General features: G+C 47.0%; 1 protein-coding gene across 2 annotated transcripts in view; it reads right to left on the bottom strand.

The window, feature by feature from the left end:
• The window catches only part of SCAI (suppressor of cancer cell invasion), a 1,073,481-nt gene that overhangs the window by 696,879 nt on the left and 361,126 nt on the right, over window positions 1–15,476 (bottom strand). For both annotated transcript variants that reach the window (XM_040324877.1, XM_040324876.1), the window contains exon 5: window positions 10,631–10,729. In XM_040324877.1, the coding sequence (XP_040180811.1) occupies window positions 10,631–10,729 (99 nt within the window). The remainder of the gene's footprint in view (window positions 1–10,630; window positions 10,730–15,476) is intronic.

Here is a 15,476-nt window from a genome sequence, read left to right on the forward strand (position 1 = left end):
TTCTGCTTTTTAGCAGAGTCGCGATTAAGCGGCTCGAGAAACCCTTTGCTTTCAGCAGCTGCTCCTCAGATACCATGCGGCCAAGTTCCACCTTTCCACTTGGGGGGCAGTATACTGGGCCTTGGGAGAGCAGATCTTCCTGGACTGGTAACAGCCAGGGGGGCTCTATAGCTAGTTCTTTCAGCATAGAGAACCACAGTCTTCTGGCCCAGTGGGGTGCTATGAGAATCAGGGTTGTGTTCTCTGCAAGCAGTTTCCTTATTACTGCTGGCATTAATACTGGTGGAGGAAAGGCATAACATATCCTGAATGTCCACCTATGTGCTAATGCATCCACTCCCAGTGCTCCGTCCTCTCTTTCTAGAGAAAAGAATGTTCTGACTTTTTTGTTTTTCTTTGATGCAAATAAGTCCACCTGAGGTGTTCCCCATTTTTGCGTGATTTGTTTGAACACCTCCTGATTCAGCTCCCAGTCGCCTTCTTTCACCTGAATTCTGCTGAGAAAATCCGCTACTGTGTTTAAATCCCATTTTAGGTGTGTTTAAATCCCCATTTAGGTGGATTGCTGATAGAGAGAGTATGTTTTTCTCTCCCCATCTCAGGATTTCCTTCGCTAGTGCCCACAGGGTCCCACTTCTTGTTCCACCCTGCTTGTTTATATAGGCAATGACTGAGGCATTGTCGGACCTGATCTGTATGTGATGTCCTTTTAGCTGTTTCTGGAAGGATTGAAGTGCAAGCCCTACAGCTTTCAATTCTTTCAAGTTGGATAATCTCATCCTCTCTTCCTACTTCCAAGTCCCTTGAGTTATCTGGGAGCCCAGATGCGCTCCCCATCCTATGCCACTTGCATCTGTGGTAAGGATCTGGGAAATGGGAAGTGTCCACAGCCAACCTATGGTCACATTTTCTAATGTTCTCCACCACCATAGGGTTCTTTTTACCTTTGTCGGTATTAGAACCTGAGTGTCCAAGGACTGCTGCTTGTGATCCCAAATCTTTAATAGGAACATTTGCAGTGGTCAAAAATGCAAGGCTGCCCATTGTACTGCTGGGATTTCAGATGTTAGTAACCCCAGTGTTGGCATTACCTGTCTGATGGTGCATGGTGAATTTACCTGGATTGCCCTTGCTTCTTTTTGGATTTTTTCTTTGGGTAGAAATATCCTTTGCTGAACAGAATCTATCACATATCCCAGGTATGTTATTTGTTGTGTGGGTTGTAGGTTGGATTTTTCCACATTTATTAACCACCCCAGACCTCTTAAAAAGGTCTGTGTGATCTTGAGGTTCTTTCGTAACCTCTCTGGGGGATTCTGCAAACAGCAGCAGATCGTCCAAATAGGCGATGATGGATATGACTTGGACTCACAAGGGTGCCAGGGCTTCTGCCAGAATCTTTGTGAAGATCCTGGGTGAGGAGGAAAGGCCGAAGGGTAAGGCCTGGAACTGTAGATGTAAGGTTCTGCTTTCCGTTTCTATCGCTAACCTTAGAAACTTTTGGCACTCCTTGTGTATTGGGACGTGTAGGTATGTGTCCTTTAAATCTAGGGAGACCAGAAAACAGTTTGGATGTAGTAAGGCCTTCACTGAATATATTGAGTCCATTCTGAATCTCTTGTAGGTTATGGACACATTCAGGGGCATGAGGTTCAGGATTGGTCTGACCTTTCCGGTGGGCTTTTGTACTCCGAATATGTGGGAGTAAAACCCGTGTCCCCTTTCTTTTTTGGGTACCTCTACTACTACCTCCTGTTTCTTGAGATCCTCCAGGGCTCTCATTAACCTTTGGGCTTTTCCTCTGTCTTTTGGAAGTTTTGTTAAATAACATTTTCTTGGGGGTGGTTTGGAGAATTCCAGATGATAACCGTCCTTTATTATTCTCAAAATAAATTGATTGGAGGTTATCTTTTCCCACTGAGGGAGGAAAGCCCCCAGTCTTCCTCCCACTGCGAGAAACTTGTAATTTCTTATCATAGGCTTGTTAAAAAGGACGAAAAATGGGGGGCGTGGCCAGGCAGCTGATGTAACCGGACGCACTCTCAGCGCTCTCCGCCGAATCTCCTGACATCCATCCTGCACGCTGCCCGTCCTGCCTAGTCTTGGTGCCCAAGTGCTGCGGAACAGTGCCCTGATCATCCCGGTGCCCTCCGTTCCTAGATCCGAGGAGGATGTCGGCAGCTAGGAAGCAAAACGCAAACCGAGCTGCAGACAGCATGGCAAGCCAAGATGGCGCGCAGGCCTCCCGCACAGCCAAGGAGAAGCACAGGGATGGAGCGGAGAGACTCTTCTCCAGAGTACTGGCTGCGGATCCCGGCGCTCTCCCGGAGAGACAGAACGAGCTGGCCGGGGGAACATCTGATACGGACGATACTGTCCCTCTAGAGGATGGCGGAGGCCCGGAATTCCTATGGAGCGCCGTGAGTACTCCTAATAGCAACCCCACTAGGCCGCAGTCTCTCCCCAGCCCTGCCTCTGATAGTGAGCCCTCACTTAGAGACATTTTTGCGGCCATTACCACGTGCAATACCTCCCTAGCTGCCCTGACTGCTGACATCAAAGGGGTTAAGGCTGAAATAACATTTTTGAGGCAAGATGCACAAAAATTGAGGGAAAGAACCTCTGCTGCAGAGGGCAGGATAAGCTCCATTGAGGATGACATGGCCCCCATGCAAAGAGATCTCTCATATAATAACCATCTCCTCACTCAACACTCATCCCGATTAGAGGAATTAGAGAACAGAATGAGAAGGAATAACGTGAGACTGGTTGGTCTGCCTGAAAGAGCTGAAGGAAAGGACCCTGTTGAGTTTATTGAAAACTGGCTGGTGACTGCTTTTGGCAAAGAAGCTTTCACTCCATTATTCTCAGTTGAGAGAGCACACAGAGTGCCTTCTCGGCCTCTACCACCGGGGGCCCCTCCAAGACCCTTTCTGTTTAAACTGCTCCATTATAAAGATAGGGATGCTATACTGCGCAATGCTAGGCTTAAACCTGAAGCCATGAAGATTGATAATGCTAAAATCTCCTGCTTCCCTGACTTCTCTGCTGAGCTACAAAAGCAACGTGCAAAGTTTATAGACATTAAACGTCGCCTCAGAGCTCTAGATGTAAAGTATGCTATGCTATACCCCTCTAAGCTAAGGGTGGAAGCTCTAGGCTCCGTTCACTTTTTTGACCTTCCGTCTTCGGCTGCACAGTGGCTGGACAGAGAGGAACGCTCAATCCGTGATGGTCGCATCCAACGCCGCGCTCAACAGGACGGGTAATACTCTGATTTAATTATCGCTGTCAACTACCTGTTTGTTCCTATTCCAAGGCGGAGAAGCTGCTGATGTTTAATCCACATTTTACTAATTAGGCTACTTTGTTTTAGCTGCTGAGAAGTTTGAACACTTTGGTGCACTTCCACTGTTGCCCCCATGTGGATCTGGCTGCGGCCCCACCTTGCCTACGAGCACATAAGTTTGGCCATGTTGGCCTATGGTTATATGACTTTGTTTTTTCTTCTACTATCCCTTCATCTTCTGAGCAACCCCGCTGGAGGACCACCTCGATTCGTCGTGTACCACTCACGTCCTGAACTTGCACCCCCTCTTGTAACTACCTCAACTGTGTATTACACATTGCTTTCTATCTCATCCCTACTATTGATGCCGCACCTTCCTACCCCGATACATATCTCTTGCGTCTGCCGGAGATCGAATGCCCATTTCCTCCTTGCCGGTCTGATTTACCACCCTCATACTCAGTATGATAGTATTGTTATTACCATGCATGTTTTACCTGTTTCTAAATTACAATGGCTGCATTGACTAGATTTGTGTCTTGGAATGTGAGGGGTTTAAACAACCCGGTTAAGCGCCTGGCCGTGCTCCGTACGGTCAAGCGGATAGCTGCTGATATTATTTGTTTGCAGGAGACTCACCTCCCCCCGACCTCCACGCCCCAATTTGCGGTAAGGCAATTTAGCCACCAATTTCATTCTACCTTCTCAGTGTACTCGAGGGGGGTGAGTATCCTGGTCAAGCAGGGCGCGCAGTTCACGGTCCTGAAAACACAAATTGATCCTGATGGGAGGTATATCTTTATCTTATGCTGTATACACGGTACTAAATGTATTTTGGCTGGAATATATATTCCTCCTCCGTTTTCATCTAGTATATTGAAGGTATTGACAGATTTCATGGCCCGCTTTACGGGAATACCTGTATTAGTGATCGGTGATTTTAATAACTGTCTGGATAATACTAGGGATAGAATGTCTGCACAAGGAGAAGTGGGAGCTCGGGGAGGGAGCGGGCCCACTTCGTTTGCCCGCTTACTAGCGGAAATGGGCCTCACAGATGTCTGGAGGGCTCATAACCCGGAGGCCAGGGTTTACTCCTGTCAATCGGCCTCTATTGGTTGCCTGTCCAGAATTGACCTCGGTTTAGGGAATGATTTGCTCCTACCAATGTTAGAGTCCTCCCAGTATAACCCCAGGCAGGTCTCGGACCACTCCCCATTGTCAATAGACATCAGGTGTGGAGCCCGCAGGGGTAACACCCTTTGGAAGCTCAACCCCTTCTGGCTATCGCTTATTCCAGATCCAGACCCTATCCCGGAACTACTTACAAATTTCCTTGAACGAAATTTGAACACGGCAACATTGGACGTGGTATGGGATACGATTAAAGCCTTCCTCAGAGGCCAATTTATTAGGGAAATTTCCAAGATCAAAACGTCCACAAAGAAGTGGGAGATGTCGGTGCTGGAGGAGGTAGGATCCTCTGAAGCCAGATATATAGCTGATCCCACGGACGATAATAGACGTTCGTGGCTGGCGACACAAACCTTACTTAAAGACCTATCCATGCAGTTAGCTGAAAATAAACGTTTCTTCCTACAGCAGAGCCACTTTGAGGAGGGTGAAAACACAGGTCACATGTTAGCACTACTAGCTAGATCACAACAATCATCCTCTCACATTACGTCGATCACGAATCACGCGGGGATTCCGTGTCACTCAACTAAGGAAGTCATAGAGTCCTTCAAACTTTTTTTTCAGGAAGTATATTCTTCCAAAGTTAACCCCACTCAGGCCGAGATTTACGCGTTTTTGGACAAATACCCCATTCCATCTTTGTCTGCTTCGGATGTTGCCCTGCTCAATGCTCCTCTGACAGAGGAGGAATTACTAGAAGCACTAGCACACTCGAAAAATGGTCGAGCCCCGGGGGCTGACGGGTTACCATCTGAAGTGTACAAAAGATATGCTACCCAACTCATCCCTACTCTTCTTAGAGTCTATAACCATGCACTTGAAACGGGTTTCCTCCCCCCATCCATGAATGAGGCCCTTGTGGTGGTCCTGTTGAAACCTGGTAAGGAACCCTTGTCACCGGATTCCTATAGGCCGATCTCACTTCTGACGTGTGATGTCAAGCTGTTGGCCAGGGCTCTGGCTAGCAGGTTGGCTAAATGCATACAAAAAGTGATTCACAGAGATCAGTCGGGGTTTATCCCGACGAGGTCGACTTCGCAGAACTTGCGCAGACTTTTCTTAAACTTGCAAATCCCCCCGGACAATGTAGGAAATAGGGCGGTTCTATCGTTGGACGCCGCCAAGGCGTTCGACAGTGTAGAATGGCCCTATCTTTGGGAAGTCCTGAGTCGATTTGGGGTGGGATCCACATTTTTGAAATGGGTTCAGCTGTTGTATAGTTCCCCGTCGGCGAGAATGCGCGTCAACGGGGAAGTATCGGAACCCTTCCATCTTGCTAGGGGCACCCGGCAGGGGTGCCCTTTGTCGCCCCTGTTGTTTGCCCTGGCTCTCGAACCACTGGCCATTCACATCAGGCATATGCAGGAAATAGTGGGGTTTCAGAGAGGACCCAGGAAAGATGTGGTCTCCCTTTATGCGGATGACACTCTAATATACTTGGGAGATACAGACGGCTCTTTAAAAAATGTTATGAACCTAATCGCTGGCTTCGGTCGGCTCTCGGGTTTCTCTATTAATTGGAATAAATCGGTTCTTATGCCCTTAGATCCCCTGCCGGGTCCATTGCCTGACTGCGCAAGGGACATTGCTGTGGTGGATGAATTTCGTTATTTGGGCATACAGGTCACACCACTCCCGCTTCAATACCTAGACAGGAATCTATCTCCATTACTACAAAAACTCCGCCTAAAATGCTCAGCCTGGAGGAAATTGCCACTGTCCGTGACTGGTAGAGTCAATTTAATTAAGATGGTTTGGGCGCCTCAGCTCCTGTACATCTTTCACAACTCTCCAATTTGGATTACACATAAATGGTTTACTCGGATAGACTCTCAGTTTAGGGAACTAATCTGGGGGGGAAAAGTGGCTCGTATTAGTCTACACTCACTGCAGCTTACAAAAGATCAAGGGGGCCTTGCGGTCCCACACTCGAGGTTCTATTTTATAGCCTCACAGCTCCAGCATCTTGGTAATTGGGCTGTGGTTGATGACTCGGATCCGATTAGGTCATTGATAGTCCCAGTAGATTCGGCACTCCCGGCACTGGTGTATCTGGAGGCTGGTCTTACCCAGTTCCCTGATACTCTTCCCACGATAACTTTATTGAACACTCTATGGAAATATGTGAGAAACACTTTTAAACTTAAAGCGATCTGCCAGTTCACTCCAATCTGGAGAAATAAATATTTAGGAGAGCTCTTTACACTGAAGGGCTTCGGCCCATGGGAGAGGCTCGGGATACATTATGTTACCCAGTTGTTCTCTGGCACTGCCTTTAAAACTTTTGCGGCCATGAAAGAGGACTTTGGGTTACATAACACCCAATTTTATCAATACCTACAGTTGAGACACGCAGTACAGTGTGAGGGTAGACTCTCCCCACTGGTTGTGGTAGCGCACCCTCTGATGAGAGATGTGCTCTCCACGGAGGACAGGGCAGGTATGATTTCACGGGTATATGCAAGACTGCTCCAACACACTCATGATGCCAGTAAACTTCCCTGCAGACGTGGGTGGGAGCGTGACTTGGGACCTATAGATGGGGAAACCTGGGAGCTGTGTCTGACATCCGCCCCCTTAGTCTCAGTCTCTGCATCTCAAAGACTATCACATTTATATTTACTACATAGGGTGTACAGAACCCCAGCCAGGCTACACAAATGGGGCTTTAGGGACACCCCCTTGTGCCCAAAATGCACTGCACAAACTGGTGATCTTCTACACATGATGTGGAAGTGCCCCAAGTTATTCCGGTATTGGAAATTCGTTCTGGATACTATAGCTCAGGTGTTTCAGATTCCAGTCATTACTGATCCAGTGGTTTGCCTCCTTGGTGCCTTGGAAATACCTGACCTCCCCCCAAATGGACATACCGCAGTGCTAAGATTGCTTTATCTTGCCCGCAAAGAGATAGCTAAACTATGGATAACCCCTAGGGTACCAACAGGCACACAATGGGTGACACAGGCCAACAGTATTTTAATACGCGAAAAGTTAACATACCAACATCGGGGTGCATTAAAGAAATTTTATTCTATGTGGCAGCCATGGCTAGATGTGCCGGGACTAGGCCCCTTGCAGTTGGTGAGGGACAGATTATTGCAGGGATAAATGCCTTTGTTTCAGGGTGAAGGAATGCGATTGCGCTGTGAATAGAGAGAGAGAGTGGGACATGCTACACCACTCATTGGAGAACCCAAAGAGGTGCTGAGAACATAATGGTGGTCCACAGTTCTTTTTTCTTTTTCTTTTTCCCTCTTCTTCCTTATCTTTTTCTTCCTTCTTCTTTCTTTCTCACTCTTTTTCACTACCTGTTTCCCCTCCTCCCTTTTTTTCTCAACCTTAGTTTGTGAAACTTTTTCTTCACCCCCTGAGATTGCAGTCGGATGCTTCTGTGCACAGTCAGACTACATTCACCAGGGTAATAATGCATACTGCTTGTAGTATTGTAAAGTGTAACACTTTCTCATAACTGCCTTGTTTACGTTTATGTTGGCAGGCATGCCATTAGAGTACATTGGTATTGGACCGAAACTTGATATACGCTGATATAAGATTGTATCCTGACCCTTTTTATTTTTTCCCTGTATACTGCAAATGATACTTACCTGTCTGTGTGCAACCATGTGATTGTATCTCTATTTTTCTACAATAAACTTGTTTTTGATTTAAAAAAAAAAAGGACGAAAAATGGCTCCTGCTTTGCCTTTCCCCTTCTGGGCCCAAGGCCTTTTTTGATTGTCTGCCTTGGGTGTTGTGAAACGGGGACCTTTTGGAACCCAATTAAACTTGTTTTGTCTCCTTTTATTCTGCTGTGGCTGACTCCAAGGTGCTTTGCGTTTCAGCGGAAACGCTTTCTTTTTATCCGCTGTACGATCTAGCACCTTTTCTAATCCAGGCCCAAAAAGCAGGTCCCCTGTGAATGGGATGCCGCATAGTTTGGTTTTAGACGCGCAGTCCCCCTGCCAAGTCTTTAACCATAGAGCCCTCCTAGTGGAGTTGGCCAGTGATGATGAACTGACTGCCATCCGCACAAGTTCAGCTGAGGCGTCTGCAATATAAGCTATGCCTCTCAACAATGTGGGAAAGGAGGATAGGATTTGCTCCTTCGCAGTTCCTTCCTCAATGTGAGCCTGGATCTGGTTTAAACAGAATTCCATGTTTCTGGCTACCACATGACTGCCATTGCTGGTTTTTTAAACTACCCAGCGTGGAGTCCCAAGACTTCTTTAGTAACGAATCCATTTTTTTATCCATTGCTTCGGATAAGATGCCCATGTCCTCAAATGCTAGGTCGGTATGCCTTGATACCTTAGAGAAAGCAGCATCTAGCTTTGGTGTTTTGTTCCATATTGAGGATGGGTCATCTGAAAATGGAAAATGTCTTTTTAAAGCCTTAGAAAAAAATGGTTTCCTTTCTGGTTCCTGCCATTCTTTTTTAATTGCTTCGACCAGAACTTCATGAACTGGAAAAAAAAAATGTTTCCTGTTCTCTTAAACCCTCATACATCTGGTCATGCAGGGATAGTGATTTTTTCTCTGTTTGAATACCCAGAGTGGTATATATGGCTCCCAAGAGGTGATCTACATCCTCTAATGAGAGCTTATAACGGGAGGGCTTTGTGGAATCACCTTCCTGAGCCTCCTCCTCTGATTCCTGAGAACCGGACACTGCGCTGTCAGGTTCCTCTTCTGGCTCCTCTCTAGGAACTATTGAAGGGCCTGCACTGGTGGAAGGTCTTAATTCCGGTACTATAGCTGTTGCCTGTACAGGAGGAGATGCTGACTGAAGCTGCGGGATCTGGAAACGTTCAAAAAATGTTTTAAAAGAATCAAAGGTGTTAGATAGTTCCTTAACGCATGATGCCAGATCACTCTGTTCCGCAGTGTGCTCCTGTACTAGCTTGTTAATACAATCGCTACAAATAGCTTTTTTCCATGACTCCCTAAGTGTGACTTTACAGGATGGACACTTTTTCTTTGAACTGTGGGTAGTCTTATCTTTGTCAGTTTTCTGAAAGACACAAGGGAACAAATATACCCCACAGTTAGTACCGTAACCTTCCCCCTGCTACACGGCAGGCGCGCAGTGCCTTCATACGGGCTTACCACACTAGGAGCCCTATGAATCACCCTCTGACACTGAGGGCTCAATCCACCTCCCCCTCCCTATTTCCCTGGGGGGTGGGGAGGGGTGGTGGTTTTTTTTTAGGAGAGGGGAGATCCACCCTAGGTTCCCCTCACCTTAGTATGGCTGGAGCTGCTGGAGCAGTATCTTTGCCTTCTGTCCCCGACATATCTGTGTCGCCGGCGCTGCGTCTGCTGTCTCTACAGCGATATGCAGCTCCCTCCAGCCTTTGCCTGGCTCCGTTTTTGAAATTTGCGGCCGGAACCAGAAGCCGCGAACCCGGAAGTGCACGCCCCCGTATGCCGGACATGACGTCACCCACCGTCGGCTCCGAGCGGTCCCAATACCCGGCGTGGCTTGCGTTCTGGAATCCCGATTCCTCCTGCAGCCACACGCTGAACCGAGCATGGGACGCTGGTTGCACTTCTTTATACCACACTCGGTGCCTGCAAAAACAGAGCCCCCCCGACCTACACCTGCGCTCAGGGATGTGAGGGCGGCCACCCTATTCAGGTTTGTAACCTGGTTTTGTCCCAAGAGCCCCTGCTCCCTTTCCGGACCGTTTTGCCTGAGCCTCCCTTGGCTGATTCCTAATGATGTCTCCCCTCTGGAGGAAACACAAATAACCGAGGACCAGCAGGGGAGGAGGAAATTTATAGGAGGCTGGCGCTGTGTTTCCAATAGAGGGGAGGAGCCAAGGTCTCTCCAGTGGCTGTCCTGAAAGACGATTAGGGGAAAAAAGGGTCTTATATTTATGTATAACTTAATTTTGCTTGTGTAAACATAGGTTTTTGTTTTTTTAATCAATTTACTCTGCCACAGATGCCAGTGATGATGTACCTGAATGGCATTGGATGCATAAAAACGTTTATATTATTATTACAGAAGAAAGCAAGCTAAAAGCATCCCATTGAGGGAAATCTCTCACATGCTGAACATGATCTACCACTTTTGACATTTAGGTTACAAAAATTGAAGACTGTAAAAAGAAAGTTAATTATTAAGCAAAATCTCACCTGTCCTCTTTTGTGACTTGAGAATAGTAGGAACGCTGTCGAATAGCAGAGTAGAATGAGAATGCTTCGTTAAGGTAGCTTGTCTCTGAGGTGCGAAGACTGTAGGAGAAAAAGAAGCGCTTGCTACAGAATATAACTAAAAGTAGTGATAACACTAGAAAACTTTGCATAGCTGAACATGCAAAAATACAGTAATCCTTTATAAATGTGTGATATAAGTAAACAGAGTGAAAACAGTGCAGTGCTAGGAATCAATTGTTGAGTATTGACATAGCAACATACTGTGATATACAAACTAAATTGTGATTAGCATTAGGGATGTGTTTTATGTTCGGGTCAAACATGAGTTGGACTTGAACATTGGTTGTTCGCCCGTTCATCGAAGAACGAACATTATGGGGCGTTCGCGTGCATTGCTGGATGATGATTGGCCAAAGCATGCACTATGATCCGCATGCTTTGGCCAATCCCAGCGCCGTCAGCAAAAAGCCACAATTGGCCAAAGGTAGGGTGCCTTTGCCAATTATTGCTCGGGGGGACGCCTGACACTATAAGGTCGCCTGCACGCCGGCCCTGTGTAGCGCGTTGCTGGCGTGGACCGAGAGAGTGTCATTTAGATTCAGCAGGCAGCCAGGTTATTCACTTAGCTCAGCTGCAGTGTATATATATATATATATATATACACACACACACACACACACACAATATATACACAAACCTGTGTGTGTGTGTGACATAGGGGGTTGTTAGATCTCGTGGTAGATGCGTTTTCGTGTAGTGAGTCGACACCAAACAGGTGTATATCGTTAAGGGCCTGGTAGCCCACATTTATAAAAACAAAACAAAAAAAGTCCACTCAGGAATCCCACACAGGGGTTAAAACGATGTTCAGAGATAACTGAAAATACCAGCCCACCTGGCTACTCTTCGACAGTACTGCTGCCATAGGTACTGGTCCTTTAAACTACCAGCTCCTCCAGTCCAACAGTCTTGGATGCATACAGTCTTAGGGTTCCTTAACCACTTCCCTACCGGCGCATTGTAAAGTGACGCCAGCAGGGACCCTCTCTCGATCCGGGTGGACGTCATATGACGTCCTGTGTTCCCGGCGATCTAGGGCGCGCGTGCCCGCGGCAACGCTCGTGACCCGGCACGGGTGCCCGGCCGCGATTGCCGCCGGGCACCCGCGATTGTCGGTAATCACGGCAGGAGTGTGGATCTGTGTGTGTAAACACACAGATCCACCTCCGGTCAGTGGGGAGGAGACCAATGTGTGTTCCCAGTACAGAGGAACACACATCGGTCTCCTCCCCTTGTGAGTCCCCTCCCCCCTACAGTTAGAACACACCTTAGGGAACATATTAACCCCTTCAGCACCCCCTAGTGGTTAACCCCTTCCCCGCCAGTCACATTTACACAGTAATCAATGCATATTTATAGCATTAATCGCTGTATAAATGTGAATTGTCCCAAAAACGTGTCAAAAAGTGTCCGATGTGTTCACCGCAATGTCACGGTTACAGTAAAAAAATCGCAAATCGCCGCCAAAACTAGTAAAAAAAATAATAAAATTAAAAAGGCCATAAATCTCCTATTTTGTAGACGCTATAACTTTTGCGCAAACAAATCAATATACGATTATTGCGATTTTTTTTACCAAAAATATGTAGAAGAATACGTATCGGCCTAAACTAACTGAGGAAAAAAAAGTTTTTTTAAAAAAAATTGTGATATTAAAAAAAAAAGTTAAAAATATTGTGTTTTTTTTTTTTTTAAATAGTCGCTCTACTTTTGTTTATAGTGCAAAAAATAAAATCCGCAGAGATGATCAAATACCACCAAACAAAAGCTCTATTTGTGGGGGGAAAAAACAAAGATTTAGTTTGGGTACAGTGTTGCATGACCACGCAATTGTCATTCAAAGTGCAAAAGCGCTGAAAACTAAAAATTGGTCAGGGCAGGAAGGGGGTGAAAAAGCCCTGTATGGAAGGGGTTAAACACACACAGCTTCAAGTCCCTCAATGCACACAGCTTTGAGCTTCTTAATGCACACAGCATCTATCTTCACACAGATACACTCACTAGCAGCCACTGCTCCAACTCCACCTGAGCCTAGGTTCACACTGCTGCGAATTCAAAATCGCGGTAAAATGCGCGATTTTACAGCGATTTTGCGGCGATTTCGGCCGCAATTTAATGTAACTCGCGGCCCGAAATCGCAAAAAGTAGTACAGGAACTACTTTTTGAAATCGCAGATGCGGCGTCGCACTGATTAGGACAGTGCCATTGCCAACAATTGCCGCCGATTTGAGATGCGATTTGACATGTGACATGCGAAAATTAAATTTGTGAACCGAGGTATCACTGTATATATATATATATATATATATATAAACAAACACACAAACACACACTGTATCCAGTGTAGCTAGATCTGACTGCAGGCCGCTCGTGGTGCACTTTGTCTAATACTAATACTATAATTTCAGGCAGGCAGGTGACTCAGTGAGCTGCAGTGCATTTAATACAGGGCTCAAAATTTCAAGTCCTGAGCTACTAGCCAGGCCTTAAGGGTTACTCGCCCCCAGTTGTCCCACCCAGCCCGCCCTTAAACACGCTCTCATAAAATGACACTCAAATGTATTATGCAGAATTAAGTTATTAAAATAAATATTAACAACTGTATCCGTGCCTGCAGGCTGCGTGTGTCCACCATGCAGCCTTGTGCCCACCAATGCTGTCGTGTGCCCAGTGCCCACCAATGCAGTCTTGTGTCCACCATGCAGCCTTGTGCCCACCAATGCAGTCTTGTGTCCACCATGCAGCCGTGTGCCCACAAATGCAGCTTTGTGCCCACCAATGCAGCTTTGTGCCCAGTGCCCACCAATGTAGCCTTGTGTCCATCAATGCAGCCTTGTGTCCCCACCAATGCAGCTTTGTGCCCAGTGCCCACCAATGTAGTCTTGTGTCCACCTGCAGCCATGTACCCAGTGCCCACCAATGCAGTCTTGTGTCCACTAATACAGTCATATGTCCACCTATGCAGCCGTGTGCCCAACTATGCAGCCGTGTGCCCACCAATGCAGCCGTGTGCCAACCAATGCAGCCGTGTGCCAACCAATGCAGCCGTGTGCCCACCAATGCAGTCTTGTATCCACCTTGCAGCCGTGGAGAAGAACAGGAGAGCCGCCCAGTTGTTCAGAGTGCAGCGGGGGAACACAGTGATAACAGCTTTCATTTTAATAACCGTGTTCCCGCCGCGCAACGTCATAAACAGCCCCGCCCCCTGGCCAGAAAACTTTTATAGACAGATCACCCATCTGATCCCAGTGACGGGTGATCTGTCAATCAATGTCCCGGGACCAGGGGGCGGCGCTGTATCTGACAGCGAGCGGCGGTGAACACAGCTATTGAAAGGAAAGCCGTTATCACTGTTCCCCCCGCTGTGCTCCGAACACCTGGGCGGCTCTCTCTTCCCCCTCTGACCTCCGTGATTGCTGGGAGAAGGACTCCCAATTGACACAGCCAGGCTGACGGCTCGCCCCCCGACTCCCAGGCAGCCCTTCCTCGCCAGACCTCAGAATCCACTCGAAAAATGCGAGCAGGCGAGTGGATTTTTTGAGGGCTAATAAATAAATATATATAGAGAGAGAGATAAATAGTACATATAGAGCCTACATAGTGTATTAAGGGGATAAACCCAAACGCATTACCGTCCCGGGTAGAAAAATGAATATGTGTTCCCAATTGGGGATGGGGCATGGGACTGTGCGAATGCAGTTGGGATATGTGGTATAAATCGAAAAGATTTGCTGAGGTACCGCAGATACCATACATAGTAGACAAAACTTATGTACGTAAAAAATATAATTTAATTCACATTGATCATATAAACACACACATCAATAAAAGCCACTTATTGCCAAAGATGACTGCAGATGATGACCCTGAGATGTTTCTGACCACGTTTGAGAGAACAGCGGAAAAAGAGAGTTGGCCTAAAGAACAGTGGGCTGGACTAGTGGCCCCCCTATTATCTGGAGAAGCCCAAAAGGCATATTTTGATTTGGAGCTTGCAGATGCAAAAACCTATGATCGATTAAAATTGGAAATATTAGTAATGTTACGGTGTAACCCTGGATGTCTGTGCTCAGCGGGTCCACAATTGGAGTTATCAGCAGAGGAAGCCACCTCGGTCGCAGATGTATGACCTCATTCATTTGGCTAGGAAATGGCTGTAGCCAGAAACTCTGTCCGGACCAAAAATTTTGGAGCGAGTAGTCATGGACAAATTTCTTAGGTCTCTTCCTAACACCCTGCAGAAATGGGTGAACCATGGTGGTCCGGAAACCGCAGACAAACTTGTAGACCTGGTCGAAAGGTACCCAACAACAGAGAATTTGTCCTCTTCCACCAGAGACGCACATACTTTCCACCCCAAGACCAGACCCTCCCCACCTATAGGTAAGACCGCATCAAGGGATGGGGGTGGAGAGAGGGACCAAGGAGCAACTAGAGGAATTATCAGGACTACTGCTAATGTTTGGCGAGAGCGGCCTGGAAGACCCATCCCACAGGAGAGAACCAGAAGGTTGATTTGTTACTGTTGCCGGGAAGAGGGACATGTAGCAGTGGTTTGCCCAGCGGGTGATGAACCCATGCAGTGTGACTTGCTGACAGAGAGACGACAGTCCCTTTTTGCAACCACATGCACTGCAGAAAAGGGAAATGAGAAACCTTTATATAGAATGTGCTTAGATGGTAAAGATGTTGTGGTATTGTTGGATTCAGGTAGCCTGGTCACCTTAGTGAAAAGTGATCTAGTGGTGGGAAAAACCTTACATC

Source organism: Rana temporaria, chromosome 9, assembly GCF_905171775.1.
Source record: "Rana temporaria chromosome 9, aRanTem1.1, whole genome shotgun sequence".
Lineage (NCBI taxonomy): Eukaryota > Metazoa > Chordata > Amphibia > Anura > Ranidae > Rana > Rana temporaria.